At 38.4% G+C, this 16223-nt stretch overlaps 1 protein-coding gene across 1 annotated transcript in view; it reads left to right on the forward strand.

The window, feature by feature from the left end:
- LOC126969790 (DNA ligase 1) overlaps positions 1-12695 on the forward strand; it is a 30622-nt gene extending 17927 nt beyond the window's left edge. Inside the window, exons 7-15 of the mRNA XM_050815353.1 lie at positions 4421-4565; positions 6185-6375; positions 7321-7452; positions 8172-8292; positions 8758-8920; positions 9545-9708; positions 10096-10337; positions 11919-12065; positions 12469-12695. Coding sequence (XP_050671310.1) covers positions 4421-4565; positions 6185-6375; positions 7321-7452; positions 8172-8292; positions 8758-8920; positions 9545-9708; positions 10096-10337; positions 11919-12065; positions 12469-12607 — 1444 coding nt within the window. The 3' untranslated portion in view covers positions 12608-12695. The remainder of the gene's footprint in view (positions 1-4420; positions 4566-6184; positions 6376-7320; positions 7453-8171; positions 8293-8757; positions 8921-9544; positions 9709-10095; positions 10338-11918; positions 12066-12468) is intronic.
- The last annotated feature ends 3528 nt before the right edge of the window (positions 12696-16223 follow it).

Raw genomic sequence — 16223 nt, forward strand, 5'->3', positions numbered from 1 at the left:
TGATGAGAATATAATAATATTATTTGTATAAGAGAATAAATAAACTAATAACTAAACTGGACTAATATTTATGTATTTCTTCATAGCTACCTACTTATTGTTAAAATTATATTTCTTATAATTTTCTGTTTCTAAAATTTTCTTCGTAACATTGTATAAAATCTTTTTTATGTCCTTATAACTTTCATTATTGTCGATTGTATAATATTTTAATCTATAATCAGCGTATTTCCATTGTTCTTGTGCAGGCGTGTTTTTTATATTAATGAGATCATAGATTTCTATTTAAACCAAATGTGATGCATTTCTTCCGTCATCTGCATTAGTTGTAATGTAAATACTTCCATTCTCATGTGCTCTGGATATTGATGATGATATTTTCTTTTGTTTTGTTTTTTTCACTTCGAATAATGCATCTATATTTTCATTTGAGCTGGCCCTCTTCAAGGATTTAAGTTGAGGAACTTTTAATGAATCCTGCCTATCTTCAGACAATGGATAGTAAAATGTTTTATATGTATTTTCTTCCATTGTTGGGTTGAATGCATTCTACAACAACAATAAGACTGCTTTAGAATAGTATTATACATACATATCTTAATATAACAAATGATATTACTTTTTAATTTCAAAGTGAATAATAGATAAAACTTACCTCCATTGCAGCAAATCACTCAACAATTACACAACACACAAAATATATAATAATTTGACTGAATACGCCACTTCAATGATTATTTTTCTGAACAGTTCTAGCATTTTATACTAAAATATCGTAAAAGTAAATTTGTTTATGATAAGTACTGGTTTTTAAATATTGTGATGAAACATAATGGCACTTAAATGATAAGTTCAATTATTGATAGTTTAATGGAGTCAACATTTCCAGATTGTACTAATGACTACGTAAGTATGTAGGTACAAAGTTCGTTTTCAATCAGCTTTTATATTATAATAAAATTGATGAAAATATAATTTCATCAAATGTTCATAGATTTATATTTGAATCGCTTGTAATGATATTTTGTTTTATTGTAACCATATAAGTTTTAAATACATGAATAAGATACATTAAAGCCTTATTTATTGAGTGCTTATGTTATTATGATCCACATAACTATTCAATCATCGCAACTGACAAGACCCTGTTCTCAACTGATATGAATACAATCGAGATACAGAATTATTTGAACAAAATCGATCCCAGTATTAAAAATAAGGTTCGCGGCAAACCGATTGCCGATATACGAGGGGCGGTCAAAAAGTTCGCGGAATGGCGGGGTTGGCGGGGGTGAGGTCGCTCCTCCAGGTAGCCGCTACTTGAGTAACTCATAATTACTATATATGCCAATTTCTAGCCTAATTGGGTCATTAGCTTTCGAGTTACAAACGAGTGAACAAGTAAATCGGGAACAAACTAGCCACTATGGAGAAAATTGAACATCGCGCCGTCGTAAAGTTCCTCACCAAACAAGGAAAAACGCCTCAAACTATTTTGCAAGAGATGTTAGCTGTTTACGGAGACTCTGCTCCTGGTAAAACCATGATTTACAAATGGCACGGCCTTTTCAAGCAAGGAAGGGAGTCAATTGAAGATGATCCTCGACCTGGACGGCCCATTGAGGCCACTACGCCGGAAATCATTGAAAAAGTTGAAAAACTTGTATTGGAAGACGGAAGGTTGAAGAAGAAACAACTTGCAGCATCAGTTGGAGTATCAGAAACCACAATTTTAAATATTCTTCATCAACATCTTGGCATGAGTAAAGTGTGTTCAAGGTGGGTCCCGAGAATGCTCACGCCGCTGCAAAAACGTGCGCGTCAACTGTTCCCGCGAGTATTTGGACCGCTGTGGAGAAGTTAGGGAAGAAATTATGGCCCGAATTGTAACCGGTGATGAAACTTGGGTTCACCACTATGAGCCTGAGTCAAAGCAGGAGTCGATGCAGTGGCACAAAAAAGGCACACCACCCCCAAAAAAATTTAAAGTGTCGCAATCGGCCGGAAAGATCATGGCGACTATTTTTTGGGATACTGAAGGTATTCTTTTGATCGATTATAAAGAACGTGGTGTTTCTATAACGGGAGAGTACTACGCTTCCCTATTGGACCGATTAAAAGAAGCTATTAAAGAAAAAAGAAGAGGAAAACTGACAAAAGGTGTACTCCTTTTGCACGACAACGCGCCCGTTCACACGAGTCATGTTGCGACGGCTGCCATTCATCGATGCGGTTTTGAACAACTACGCCATCCACCCTACAGTCCAGACCTGGCCCCTAGCGATTTTTATTTATTCCCAAAGATGAAGAAAGAGCTGCGTGGAAAAAAATTTAGAGACGATGATGAAGTCAAGTCGGCGATTTCGGCGTATTTTGACGCCCAAGACAAAACCTATTTTTTCGACGGTATTAATAAGTTATATGCCAGATCCCAAAAATGTATTCGTGTTAAGGGGGAATATATTGAAAAGGAAAAATAACATAATGTATCATTTCATCTTTTTTCCCAGTCATTCCGCGAACTTTTTGACCTCCCCTCGTATGTTGTAACGCCCTGTTATATTGTCAGCAATTTAGATAGTGATAATAAGCCAGGCACTCACTGGGTTGCAATACACATTGATGAGCAGGGTATTGGACAATACTTCGATTCATATGGTCGTCCACCTCAGGGATTCCAGCTGATGTTTTTACAAAGGAATTCCAGAATGTATAACTACAATACTGCAAGAGTACAGAATGAATATACCGCAGTGTGTGGCGAGTACTGCATAATGTATCTATACTTTAAGTTTAATAAGAAGAGTTTGAATGATTTCATCAAATATTTTGAAAATGATACAATCTGCAATGATGTTTTATTATATACTTTATTTAAATTATGTTTTAAAAATAAATAATAAATACAGAAACTGTCTTTTTAATCGTAGTAACGAATGTGATAGAGGTAATTAGTAAATTACCTGTATCACGTTCATGGAAATTTAGACATTGAGTCGCTCACCAATCATTAGCTAAATGACCAGTGATTATTAATGATTATGGATCTGTTTAATTTAAAAAGCTAACTTTGAAACTATAAGAGATATCGAAAAACGGATCAGCGCAATCGCTCGGAAATACATCAAAACCCCCAGTTTGACACCAAACTTCTTTTTTTTTTTTTTTAGTAGGCATCACGAGCAAGTGAGCCAGAACCGGCGAATCCCTACTACTGTGAGATTAACCTCGACTCCTTTGCATTATGGTTGACCCAACTCTATACCGTCCGCTAAGATCGGTTTTCTAAATTATTTTATTGAAAAGAATGTTGTTTTTCTGGTGCACGTTATGGTTTTTGTAATATGATTATGAGTTTTCTATATGGTCAGCCATTAATTTAACACGAAACATTTATTATTTATTTACATTAAATCCTGTCATTGCACATTTAATAGACTGTATCCAAAACGATTATTAATCTGAATCCGCTTAAGATATTAGTTATACGACATATTACAGCCATAATTTTTAGCATAATTATCAACCTATAAATATACTATCTTATTTGAATTAAATAATTGAAAGGTTTTTTATAACCAAATTAATAGATTTTAATCACACACATTTCATCACATAATATTATTCGGTTTTCAGAAAAACAAAAGCACTATCCAGTTATTGCGAACATTTATTGATGTAAATAGATTTAATTTATGATAACCTTCATGTTTTAGCCTTATTTATTGATTTTAGCAGGGCTTTCGATATGCCTCATTACAAATTACTACATAAAAAATTTGCAAGAGATAGCCGCAAGCAATGGCATACATGGGCCGCTTCTAAATTTATCAAAGATGACACATGACAGTTAAAGTGGTCAACCTTTAGCGACATAATCCCAACAAATAAAGGAACAGCTCAGGGGGCGTTCATAGGACCTACGAAGTTATTATTTACTGTATGTTTATTTATTTATTAAAAAAGCTTACCAACTAGAAATACTATTGATACTCACAGACTAAAAAGAAGGAATCCGCGCCCTGATATTAGCAAGTGAAGCACCTTTATGCTAGTGTGTGTACGGTTACGGGGGATACCAGTTACACAATTTTTTCTCCCTCAAATAATCATATATCCACAAATACTTTTATAGTATTGTTTTTACACTTTTTCACAACGCACTACGGCATTTTTAAAATATTTTATTGCGACGCAAACTGTTCTGTCACAGACGATGGCATATCTCATAATGGCGGCCGATCGGCTTGTAATAGTGTAAGTGTGTGCGTGGGGCTATGTATTTACACGTTTACCGGCTTGTTTTGGGGCTTCACTGTTATGTAAGGTGACACGGAGTCCTTCTTTTTTTACTCGTCCGTGTTGATACTATGACTACATACATTTCTTCAAAAATATTAAGTATATTGCACTCCAATAGATCGCTCGAAGGTAAGTTGCGCATCGGTCTGGCGGAGCTGTCCGTGCTACAGGCGCTGGGAGCTGCGTGCGCGGCCACGCCCCCCGCAGGCCGACACGCCGGGGAGCTGGATGTCAGCGGGCTGCTCAACCAGCAACAGTACAAGGTGACTCATTTTAATTTTAAATACATTTGAAGTTATACTTCTTTAGACGCGTTATGAAAAATGATGAGAGTGACATTTTAAGATGCGCGCGCATATCTGTAATAAAAAAGTAACAGGTTGAAATTGGTTCTTAAAATTTTCTGCCGTTTGCGTCATTCGTTTTTTTTTTGGTTTCTTCTTCCACTATTAAGACAGGCAAAGGGTTCAAGCCCATACAGCCGTACTCGTTTTTTAATAATTAATTGGCAACCGCATCGTTCATAAAATTTTGTTTTCAAATTTTATTTGTGTATTAATCCTAGAAGTGAGGGTTATCACTTTAAAAACATAACAAATGGTTTGTATCCACAGTTCTTCATTAACTTTTTTACACGTCCAACGAAAGTCTGCAACGAAAAATTTGTCTTCCATTGAGGTGTGTAAGAGCTTCAATAAAACCGAGAAAACCCACAAAAAGGTTGACAAAGCTCCAGTGTTTTAAGAGAATGGCGGTGATACCTAACAGACAGCACGTCCGTAGCACATAATGTTTTTTAAGAATATTATTGCGATGTTATGAAGGTATATATATAATATGGACAGATTCTGCTGTTAAGCCACTGAAGAGCCCAAACATCTTAGTGGAATGCGAGGCCACTGCCTGGACTTACCTGCACTCACTGGAATAAAGATTAAGTTGGGGTGTCTAAAAATATAATTACTTAAGGCAGAGGACAACAAGGAATGCAAAGGCCGGCAACGCTCTTGTGATTTCTCTGGTGTTGCAAGAGAATGTGGGCGGCGGTGATCACTTAGCACCAGGTGACCCGTACGCTCGTTTGTCCTCCTATTCCATAAAAAAAAAAACGTACCCTGCCTAAACCGTCCGAGGATCCTACGCCTTTTATAATTAATTGGTCTCGAGGATGTAATTTAAATTCTGGTATAGTAAGGAACACATAGTAAGTTACACGTTCCCTACCTCGATTTCCAAATCTCATTTTTAGGTATAGGGGAGTTGAGAGCAGACGCGCTAGTGCAATCAGGAACACAATAGATCCCAGGATTTAAGTGTTTAACCCCAAATCTTAAAAAAAAGGTTAGATCATTCTTCTTCTTATCGAGTCGACGGTCACCTCAAATACGGGCAGTCGAAAAAGCCGTAACCACGAAAGCTTGGTCGGTAGCCTCGTGTAGCTCCTCGTTCGTGCATGTTGTGTGTTGTTGTGTTGTGCAGGCAGAGCACCCAGTCATGTGCGCAACGGTCTGTCTTGGATGACCGCAGATGCACTCCATATCATGTCCAGAGATGTAGCCCCACCTCGCTTAGTTTGCCCTAGATTTCCCCACTCCTGCTCTGAGGGGGTTGAGCGACTTCCAGATAGGCCAGCTGAGGTTGTATCCTTCGGCTAGTCTCTCCATTCACGCTGATTTTCGGGTTTGAGGTGCTTAGCCGTGACCTCCACATAGCAAGACGTGTATTTTTAGCGGACTAGTTGAGAGGCTGAACTGAGTGTGAGAAGCTATTCCTGGCCTATTGTGGGCCGGTTTATGAATGAATAGTGGATGCCGTTTGTCCTGTGTCTGTTTCGTTCTTTCTATTATCTAGAAAAAAAAGGTATATGGACACTGTTCTACAGGCTCGCGTAGATGAATGCGCGCTCACAATAAAGACGACGTACTGCGAGTGCCCCAACTACGACCTGATAGTGCCGGCGCTGCTCACCCACGGCGTGGAGGCCCTGCCGCAACACTGCCGCCTCACACCCGGGGTGCCTCTCAAGCCAATGTTGGCGCACCCCACTAAGGGGGTGCACGAACTGTTCACCAGGTACCTAACTGCTTATTTATGTGTAGCTTTTTTATATATTTAACTTAAAGTCCGAAGGTTAATATACTAATTAAGCTTTTTTAACAACTAAATATGCTCACATAATAAATAAGATAAGACCAGACCTGTAAAAACATAAAATTTACGTTAAAAATGTATAAAAGTTTAAACGACAATGAATCTGAAGTGAATGATATAGCATACTTGTTAATTATCAACTCGCAAAACTGATTAACGTCAACTGTCAATGTTGACCAACTAACAAATTATTACCGATTATATATGAAAGGTCCGTGCACAAGACGTTGTTCTTCACCTGAATTGTTCAAATTTGGCTTCAAAGGAAATGAAATTTATTTTTTGCGTCGAATACAGTAAACTTATATTCGGCTAATTTTAATTAATTTAAAAAGTCCTTAATATCCACTATACTTTTTTTGTCAATTAACCATTTAAACAGGAGCCAAGGAAACCCTTTTTGTGTCGTTTTTAATTCTAGGGGTTGCTAATTGAATAATTTTATACACATTGCTTGGCTACTTAAGTATTATGTTGTTCTACGACATTGGCCATAAACTAGGCTATCTAGTAGTCGAATGGATAGAGGATTTAACTCAGTGGCTTTTTTAATCTCACTCATAACTCACTTATGTAGACATGGAAGCTATTCTTAAAGTGATAGGTTAGCATTCATATAATGTTACTACTTTGTGACTTGATTAATCAGATACACACACACACACACACACACACAACACATATACATACAGAGTGCACTTTTTGACCCTTCGATTCATATTGGTAACCATAGAATGTAAATTGGTTGCCTACAGGACAGGCTATGGCAAGGCATGTCTAGTGTAGGGGCCAAATACTTTGTAATATTATGCGATAAAGTGTTTGTATATAATAAATAAAATTGTGCGAAACGTCAAATGTGTGCAGGTTCGTGGGCGAGCCGTTCACGTGCGAGTGGAAGTACGACGGCGAACGTGCGCAGCTCCACGTGCCCGGCCACGAGCGAGCCGAACTGGCGCGTGCTGCCATCTTCAGCCGCAACCAGGAGAACAACACCAGGTACACACCTGCTCCACATAATGTAACGCTTTCTTGCGTTTGCCGTCATTAACTCAAATGCAACAATCTTTAACTAGCCTCCAACGTATATTTTCTTTAAAATTCGGTTTTTTTTTCTTTCTTTTTCTTCTCTTATCATTAACTGGCTGCTTGTGATACATTCCAAATTCAAATATTTTAAGGACAAAATTTACCGCCCATTCTAAAACATTTGTCTCAGATTTGAGAAAAACGGGTACAAGATGTACTTAGCGAGCTTCTTTTTTTCAAGCATTAAATTAATTCATGGAATTGCCGTCGCACTATGCCCAAGGAGTGGTATTGTTTAGTTTGTTAATTATGTTATTTTTAAAACAAAAAGTTTAAATTTTTTATTATTACTTCGATGCTCCAAGAATTAAAATGTTTACATTCTTTAACATTCTCCAATAGTAGTTATTCAGCCACACTCGTGGAGGAAACAGAAAAAAAATAGAAGAAAAAACAGCAGAAATTTATTTATTTGTTAAAAATTAGATCGTATTCAAATTTGTGTTCCTTGACTGGATGCATTTGGATACTTTTTAAAAATATGCATTGACTTTGCTGTGGAACATATTCTTATTCATAGGTAAGAATATTTATTTATTAATTGTACCAATTCTAAAAACGCATTAAAAATTCAAAAAAAAATAATTATCCTCAATAGGTTCTCATTAATGTGGTCGTGAAATTTGCAGCAAGTACCCCGACGTGATAGGGCGGCTGGAATCACTACTAAAGCCATCGGTGCGCAGCTGTGTGTTGGACTGTGAGGCGGTCGCCTACGACACCAGCACGCAGCAGATACTTCCCTTCCAGGTAAGCCTGTAAGACAGGTAACAAGTACTTCGACGTCATATTATGGCTAGAGTCCCTAAAGCAATCGAAGCTCCTAGTTTCTGATATTAATTCTATTCCTATTCTTAGTACATAAGTGCTGCAATTTCCTGAATAATGTTCCACAAAGCAAACCGTAAACAAGTCACACATTAATAGCGCATGGTTGATAATTGGACGTAATTCCTGAAAAACGTTCCAAGCCACAATCATGTCGAAATTGAGTTAAGAACACAAAACTGGTCACGGGATTCGTATTAACGGACTGACAAAAAATTTTAGCCATACTGTCACTCTTTAAATGACATCATGACTTAGTAGCCCAACCCACATGTATGGAATACACTAACATTTATGATGATGATGTGTAATAACTCGCGTAAATCTAATTTGTTGTTGTGAAATCACAATGTTCAATGGAAATAATAAATTTTCCTATTCTGTCAGATCCTGTCGACCCGCAAACGCAAAGACGCGTCGACAAAGGACATCAAGGTGCAGGTGTGCATGTTTGTATTCGACCTGCTGTACCTCAACGGAGAGGCTCTCGTGCGGCGCCCGCTGCTGGAGCGGCGCCAGTTGCTGCGGGAGCACTTCAACACTGTGCTAGGTGACCGCGCACTTCGCACTACAGGACATTATCCAACTTACAATGATCCGGCTATCCGCATTCGGCCATTGGCGTAGAGATGTATGTGGACATGCCAACCTTGATTGGGCCCAGCATTTATCAAAAAAAAAATATAGCTAGAAAAATCCTTATGCTTAACCTAAATAAGTAAAAATAATAAAATTATAATAACTCTCATTCCAGTTGCGAAATATAAAAATAATTGGAGTCGTGTATATGTTATAATGGCAAAAGAGGGTAACGTTTAAATTATGTTTCAAATCTTGCCATAAATATAGTCATTCGCTGTCTGTTTGCGCTCATTAAGTAGGTAAATCATATTTGTCTCCGGGCTGGTAGACTAGGTTTCCCATAAGTCATCCGTTACAAAGAGGATTGTGTTTAGGTTTACTTACATATAGTGTAAAAATTATTTCTAAAGAAAGTCGTACATTTACTTGATTACTCTATAATATACTCGCAACGAGTGATTCGCTGATCATGCACTGTTGTTGTGATGATTTGGTTAAAGGCCGACATCGCATCTCCAATTTTGCTTCTTCTAAAATCATCAAATATAAAAAATGTACGATCTGCTCACACGTGCTTACGTCATTTTCTCAGGTGAATGGGAGTTTGCGCGAGGCCAGGATTGCAGCACTGGCGAAGAGGTGGAAGCGGAGCTGCAGGATGCCATCCGCGGCTCGTGCGAGGGGCTCATGGTGAAGGCGTTGTCGGGAGCCCGAGCGCACTACGACATCGCGACCAGGTCGCACAACTGGCTCAAGGTGGGGTTGTAGTCGGGAGATTAAAACAAAGTACACAGTGTACTCGAGATGTAAAGTGCCTCAGACCAAAAAACATCAGCTAAATCAATAATAATGTCTGCGTCTGATAGTCATATTGTTTTTAAATTAATATACAAAGTACATATCCATGTATGTACATCAAAAATATAAATTAATATGGACCTTCATACTGAAAATACATTTTTTGGAATAGTATGTGATTAGTTGATTGCAAATAGATTAAATTATAGCGTATAATATGAGAGGAGTAATGATAATGTTATACAATAATCTCGGATCCGGTTCGAAGGACCAAAAAAGTTCATCACGACGTAAACTATTTGTTAGTAAAATAGCCATTTATGAGGTAATACTTATTTGCAACAGTTGAAGAAAGACTACCTGGAGGGGTGTGGCGACAGCATCGACGCGGTAGTGATCGGCGGGTACCTGGGGCGCGGGCGCCGCTCCGGTGTGTACGGCGGCTTCCTGCTGGCGTGTTACGACCCCGATACCGACAGTTACCAGTCGCTCTGCAAGATCGGCACCGGCTTTTCCGACAATGACCTGGCCACGCTCAGTGAGGACCTCAATAAGGATCTCATTGACGCCCCCCGGAACTACTATAGGTAAACTGTTCCAGAGAGGACTTCTTTTTAATGAAAGTCGATGATCCTGCGGGTGTAAATAACAATATAAATGGTATGCTAAAATCAGTAGTGATCCATAATAGTTAACATTGACAGTAAACGTTTGACAGTTCAAGTTGGAGAGTTGGAGAATTTCATTCAATTTACATTTCATTTAAAATTATAGCAACATTCTTGAAATGATACTGGATGTTTAGAAGCAGTGGGAGTGAACGATAAGATATTTGATTTAAGAGTAGGACAAACGAGCGTTCGGGTCCTGACGTAAAGAGGTCACCGCCGCCCACATTCTCCTGCTATTGAGTAGGAGTGTCTTCTAGGAAATGGTGCGCGCTTTTCTTAACAATATTTATGTCGTATCGTCCGGGAAATACCGTGCAGATGTTATAATGATATTTCAGGTTGTGGAATGATGAGAAGATGGAATACCGTGATAGGCACCAGATCAGACTTCTCGTAAAAAATGTGTTAGAAGAAGCACAATGAAGCGACGTCTACGCAACGCCAAGTAATCGAGCCGTAGACAGAACACTGGATCACCGACAATCTGAGCAGCGTTGCACGCGTTCATTTGACCAAGTGTAAAGCTTTCGAGCTGATACTTCACAAGAACAGAAATGAGAATATTTCATATTGCCGGGCCCAAGGTTGCTCAATGCTCAATAGCTTCCATTAGAACTAAGTGGTCACAGATATTTATCAATCAAAGTTCGAGACCAAATAAAATACCAAATTTATATAGGACAATAGATAGCATAGATAATTAATACTCAAACATACACATTCTAATATAGCTATTTCGACCAATTGTAAAATTGTTTGCAAACAACGATAGTAAACAAGTAGTAGTGGTATAGATAAACCCACATTCGTGTTTTAATAACCCTTATTACTCAACAGTTGTATAAATAACTATTACCTGTAGATGAAGCCACAACCTGAGAGTTGAACATGAAATTCCAAATTTCGATTGACTCGGACGGTTAGCTCAGTTGGTAAGAGCGCTCGGACGGAACCCGAGAGGTTGGTCCCTGCACTAGAATTGGAGTGCAGGCTAGTGCGGACACTGCGATTCCAGCTTGACCACATCATACAGCACTCATTGTTTCGAGACTTAAGTTGGAACGTTCCATTCTTCAAAGCGGACCACAACAGGAGCCCTATTACCAAAATCGAAATACGAAGTTTCAGTTGACGGATCGTACATTTTCCTATAACGAAAGTGTTTCGGATCGGGAGATCGATACAAAGTTCGCAATTAGACATTTTGTCTTTCTTTTACCTTATTCCCAAGTTCACTTGACATTTACCTTTTCGTTGTTTAACATTATTATGATTATATGATCGTAACTACAACTTTATATTTTATGGTAATATCTATGGTTCCGAAAAGAAATTCGGATCATACTATTCGGATCCGAACTACTTTGGTAATAGGATTTAATTTGATGTTCGTCGTTCTTTCGTTTCGGACCGAAACTTCGGCTTTCGATTTTGGTAATAGACCTCCAGTACCTTGCACTGCATATATCGTTCTACTGCTATCTATGTTGCGTGCAGGTTCGAGTCGAGCCTGAAGCCGGACGCGTGGTTCTCGGCGCGGTGCGTGTGGGAGGTGAAGTGTGCGGACCTGTCGCTGTCGCCCGCACACCACGCCGCGCTTGGCCTGGTGGACGCGCACAAGGGCATCTCGCTGCGATTCCCAAGGTTTGTATGCACTCCAAATTATATACTTTTATAAGTATATGCGAAATGAAATCATCATCAACAGGAAGACGTCCACTGCTGGACAAAGATCTCCACGACGATCGGTTCTGCGCTGCCCTCATCCAATGTATTCCAGCGATATTTGATTTATTTATTTCAAGGAATATCAACAGCTAATTACACACTACTACACTAATAGAAAAGACCAGATCGTCGGTCCATTTTGTGGGAGGGGGCCTCCCAACACTGTGTCGCTCAAAGAGCAATGAGCTTCCTCATCAGGAAATGAAATAAGAAGTGGTAATCCTGCCTTTTCTTACTTCATTTCAATAATTATAAATGAGATAAATAGTAATCATAGGTATGAAGATGTGTAATGCTGTAGTTTCTGTATGCGCGGCAGGTTTATCCGCGTGCGCGATGACAAGAGCCCGGAGCAGGCCACGAGCGCGCGTCAGATCTCGCAGCTGTACCTGGCGCAGGACCAAGTGAAGAACTCCGCGCAGTCCGCCGCCAGCGACGAACCGCTCGACTTCTATTAGCTCCGCCCACAACACGCCGCGCGTGTAACAACACTGTTATTGTATATTAAAAAAAATGTTTGAATAAATATATATAATTGTAACTAAAGCGGCTTCTGTTCTCAATCACTCTCATATTGTTGTGTACCACACAGCCTGGCGATGCTGCTTGGGGGAAACATATTGAATTACGTATATACTTCTTGTGTACTTGTGACGCCGGAGTTCTTATTTTTTGTGACTTTTTCAGATATATCTTTGTTTATCAGGTACATACGAGGGCGGCACTGAAAATTTCGGGAATCAAGGAAGTGACACAACATGATTATTTAAAAATGTATTTATTCCTTTTCGAAGTATTATCCGCGAAAATTGACACATTTTTCCATACGATGGAACCAATCATTGAAGCAACCATTCCATTCGGAAGTTGGGGTCTCCAAAATGGCCGTTTTGTCGGCGTCCACAGCTTCTTCAGGTGATGAAAATCTCTGACCACGCAATTTATTCTTTATGTATAGAAATCATTAGGGCTTAGATGGGGCTGTACGGTGGATGGTCTAATAATCCTGTTTTCTTGCTCTAAAAACTCTTTTGTTCTGTGCGCGGTGTGAGAACTCGCATTGTCGTGATGGAGGATGATGCGGCGGTTGCAGTTCTCTTTACGGAGTTCAGAAACGACCTGTGGCAAACAAATGCTAGCATACCATTCTGCATTAACCGTTCTTTGTCCCCCAAGAGGAATAGTCGCAACATGGCCGGTTTTGGAGACAAACGTGGCCAACATTTTTTGTTGGCTTTAACTCATTTTCGAACACCCAAACTGGTGACTGGTTTTTTTGTTTCGGGTTCCTACGCGTAAATCCAGGATTCGTCACCCGATACGATGTTGTATACAGCATTTGAGGATCCTGCGTGGAATCTTTCGAGAGTTCTGACGCACCAAGTAACGCGAGCCGCTTTTTGCTCTTCACAGAGCAAATGCGGTATCCATCGGGAAAACAATTTTTTTACACCTAATTGTTCATGCAAGATTATTTATATTTGACTCATGCCAATGTCTAAAGTTGCCTGAATTTCGCGGTATGTCACATGTCGATCTTCCTCAATCAGCTTACGCACAGCATCAACGTTTTCTTTGGTGACTGCAGTTTTTGGATGACCGTGATGGGGATCATCACTGAGCTTGACACGTCCACGTTGAAATTCAGCAAACCAGCGATAAATTGTGGTTTTGGATGGGGCTTCATGACCAAATGCAGAAATCATCGAAAGTCATAATAAATCATCGCTCTAGAATTTTCTCGAGTCAATTCCATTTTCTCAACGACCAAACAAGTTTGACAAGACCTTGTGACAAGACCGAGAATTTTTTTTTTAAATAAATAAATGGTATTCGATTTTTAAAACCAAGGAGTTTTCAATTAAAAAGATTTTAATATAACAGGAATAGTGGAAATACATAGGCTGCACTAAAAGTATCGGGAATGGAATATTTCCACTGTTCCTGTCATATTAAAATCTTCCACGAAGAAAAGCAATAAATAAATTTTTAAATAGTAATGTTGTGTCACTTCCTTCATTCCCGAAATTTTCAGTGCCGCCCTCGTATTCCATTCCCGATACTTTTACTGCAGCCTATGTATTATCGTTATAAGCCTAAATACTAGCACTCAATGGGCATATCAGTTATATTAGCATTATGTTGACATGACGGACTGACGATATGGCAGTAGAATATCAAGGCGTCCCGTGCTTTAAATACAATATTTAAATTTATTCACAAACCACTTATCGATTGGATAACAAAACATTGTTTTTATTTGTGGTTTATGTTAGGATCACTTTCAATACCCTTATTATTTTACTTAAAATTAAAAGATTGTTGTACCAGTATTGGCCTGAAGTTGGACGGTGGTAGTGATGATTGCAGTTTCAAAAAAAATATGTCTTACTGATATAGTTACTTGGAGACTATCACGAAGATCTTTGGTTCACATTGAAAACTGAATCTGATTGGAGTTACAAAATTTGATACACCAATATTGGCTTATAAATCCCATTAAAGTTATTTAAACCAAATTATACCAAATATAAGCGAATTAGGAATCCAATTGGAGAGGTTGAGTGAGTCCATATTCTGATCACAATCTGTGACACACACTGAGTGGAAATAGAAAACAAATTTAATAATGTTTGGTCATTGGAAATAATAAACGCGAAAAAGGAGGTGTTATTCCTAGCCTTCCTATGACTAAACGGTACTGCATTTTAATGGGCAAAGTTCCGTTGACGTACCGGTTCTAAAACCAAATTGCGCATCATGGATTTTAATATAATTACCAAGATGCTTATTAAGCAAGCTGTCAAGTATCTTAGCCGCGGTTGTAGCAAGGGATATGGGACGGTAGTTGCTCATGTCAGAAGTGTCACCTGTTTTATTCTTCGCAACAGGGATGACAATAGTTCGCATTAATGCTTCCGGTAAATATGATTGACCTATACACAAAGTGTAAAACAGAGAGAGAACACGCGGAAGATGAACACCAGCATACTTAAAGTGCTCGATGCTGAGACTGTCATACCCAGGAAATTTTTCCACATTGCATTGTTGAAATTATATCCGAAATGCACGTGGCTGGTATTTTTATGTTTTCATACGTGTTCAAGACCTCAGCATCGCTCACTTTGTACAGATCGGAATGCAGGGGTGACCGTACACAAAAATGGTTTTTAAAATTATTAGCAATATCATTATGCTCATTTGCATCACCAATATATCAGGGAAGGTTGAGGCTCTTTGTATTATTCCAACGAGGCCACCTAACCCTTGTAATCACTGGACCATTATTTCAATAAAACACATAACTCTATAATATTTATTTATTACAAAAAAATCTTACGAACTATAGGTATACATCTATTGTAGGTATTGTACCAAATCTGAAGTTTATCGAAAGTTAATAATAATATTAATTGAATGTATGAACTAAGAATTCATTTTAGGTATCACATTATACTAAGTATAAATTTCCATATAAAAACATGATTTGACTACCTACTGTTAAGCGATTATTTTTACAATTTTATGAAAATTTCGATATGTTTCAAATTATATGTTTGAGATAGCAGAACGTATCTCCAAATTTTTGACTAAGTATAGCCCTACATATTTGTCATTATATCATTAACTTGATTCACCTCACAAGATCGTATATCGTATAACAATTATTATTCAAAATAAAATTGTACTTTAAAAAAGCGTAAGTTTCAATTACAGTCTTAAAAATAAGACGAGTTTTATAACTAAGTAGAAATGAGATATCTGAAACACACAATCGTGCAAGAAATACAAAATAAAACAAGAGATGTGAAGGCACAGTGGCCCGCGGCCCCGCCGCGCACTTCCGAGTAGCTGCCCACAGATCGCGGACGATCTCTAAAGGAACATCATAACAACCAAATACATATTATTACAATATATTATGGCACGTCCATAATATCTAATTACTAACATCTAGGAGCAAATTATTAAAATTAAACCCCAAACGCGAAAGGAAAACTTGTTTCGCCGTGTCCAGTACGTGTACCACCCAGTACTGTACTGTACTGAACTAGCATATGACTGACACACACT

Source organism: Leptidea sinapis, chromosome 19 (assembly GCF_905404315.1).
Source record: "Leptidea sinapis chromosome 19, ilLepSina1.1, whole genome shotgun sequence".
NCBI classification, from domain to species: Eukaryota; Metazoa; Arthropoda; class Insecta; order Lepidoptera; family Pieridae; genus Leptidea; species Leptidea sinapis.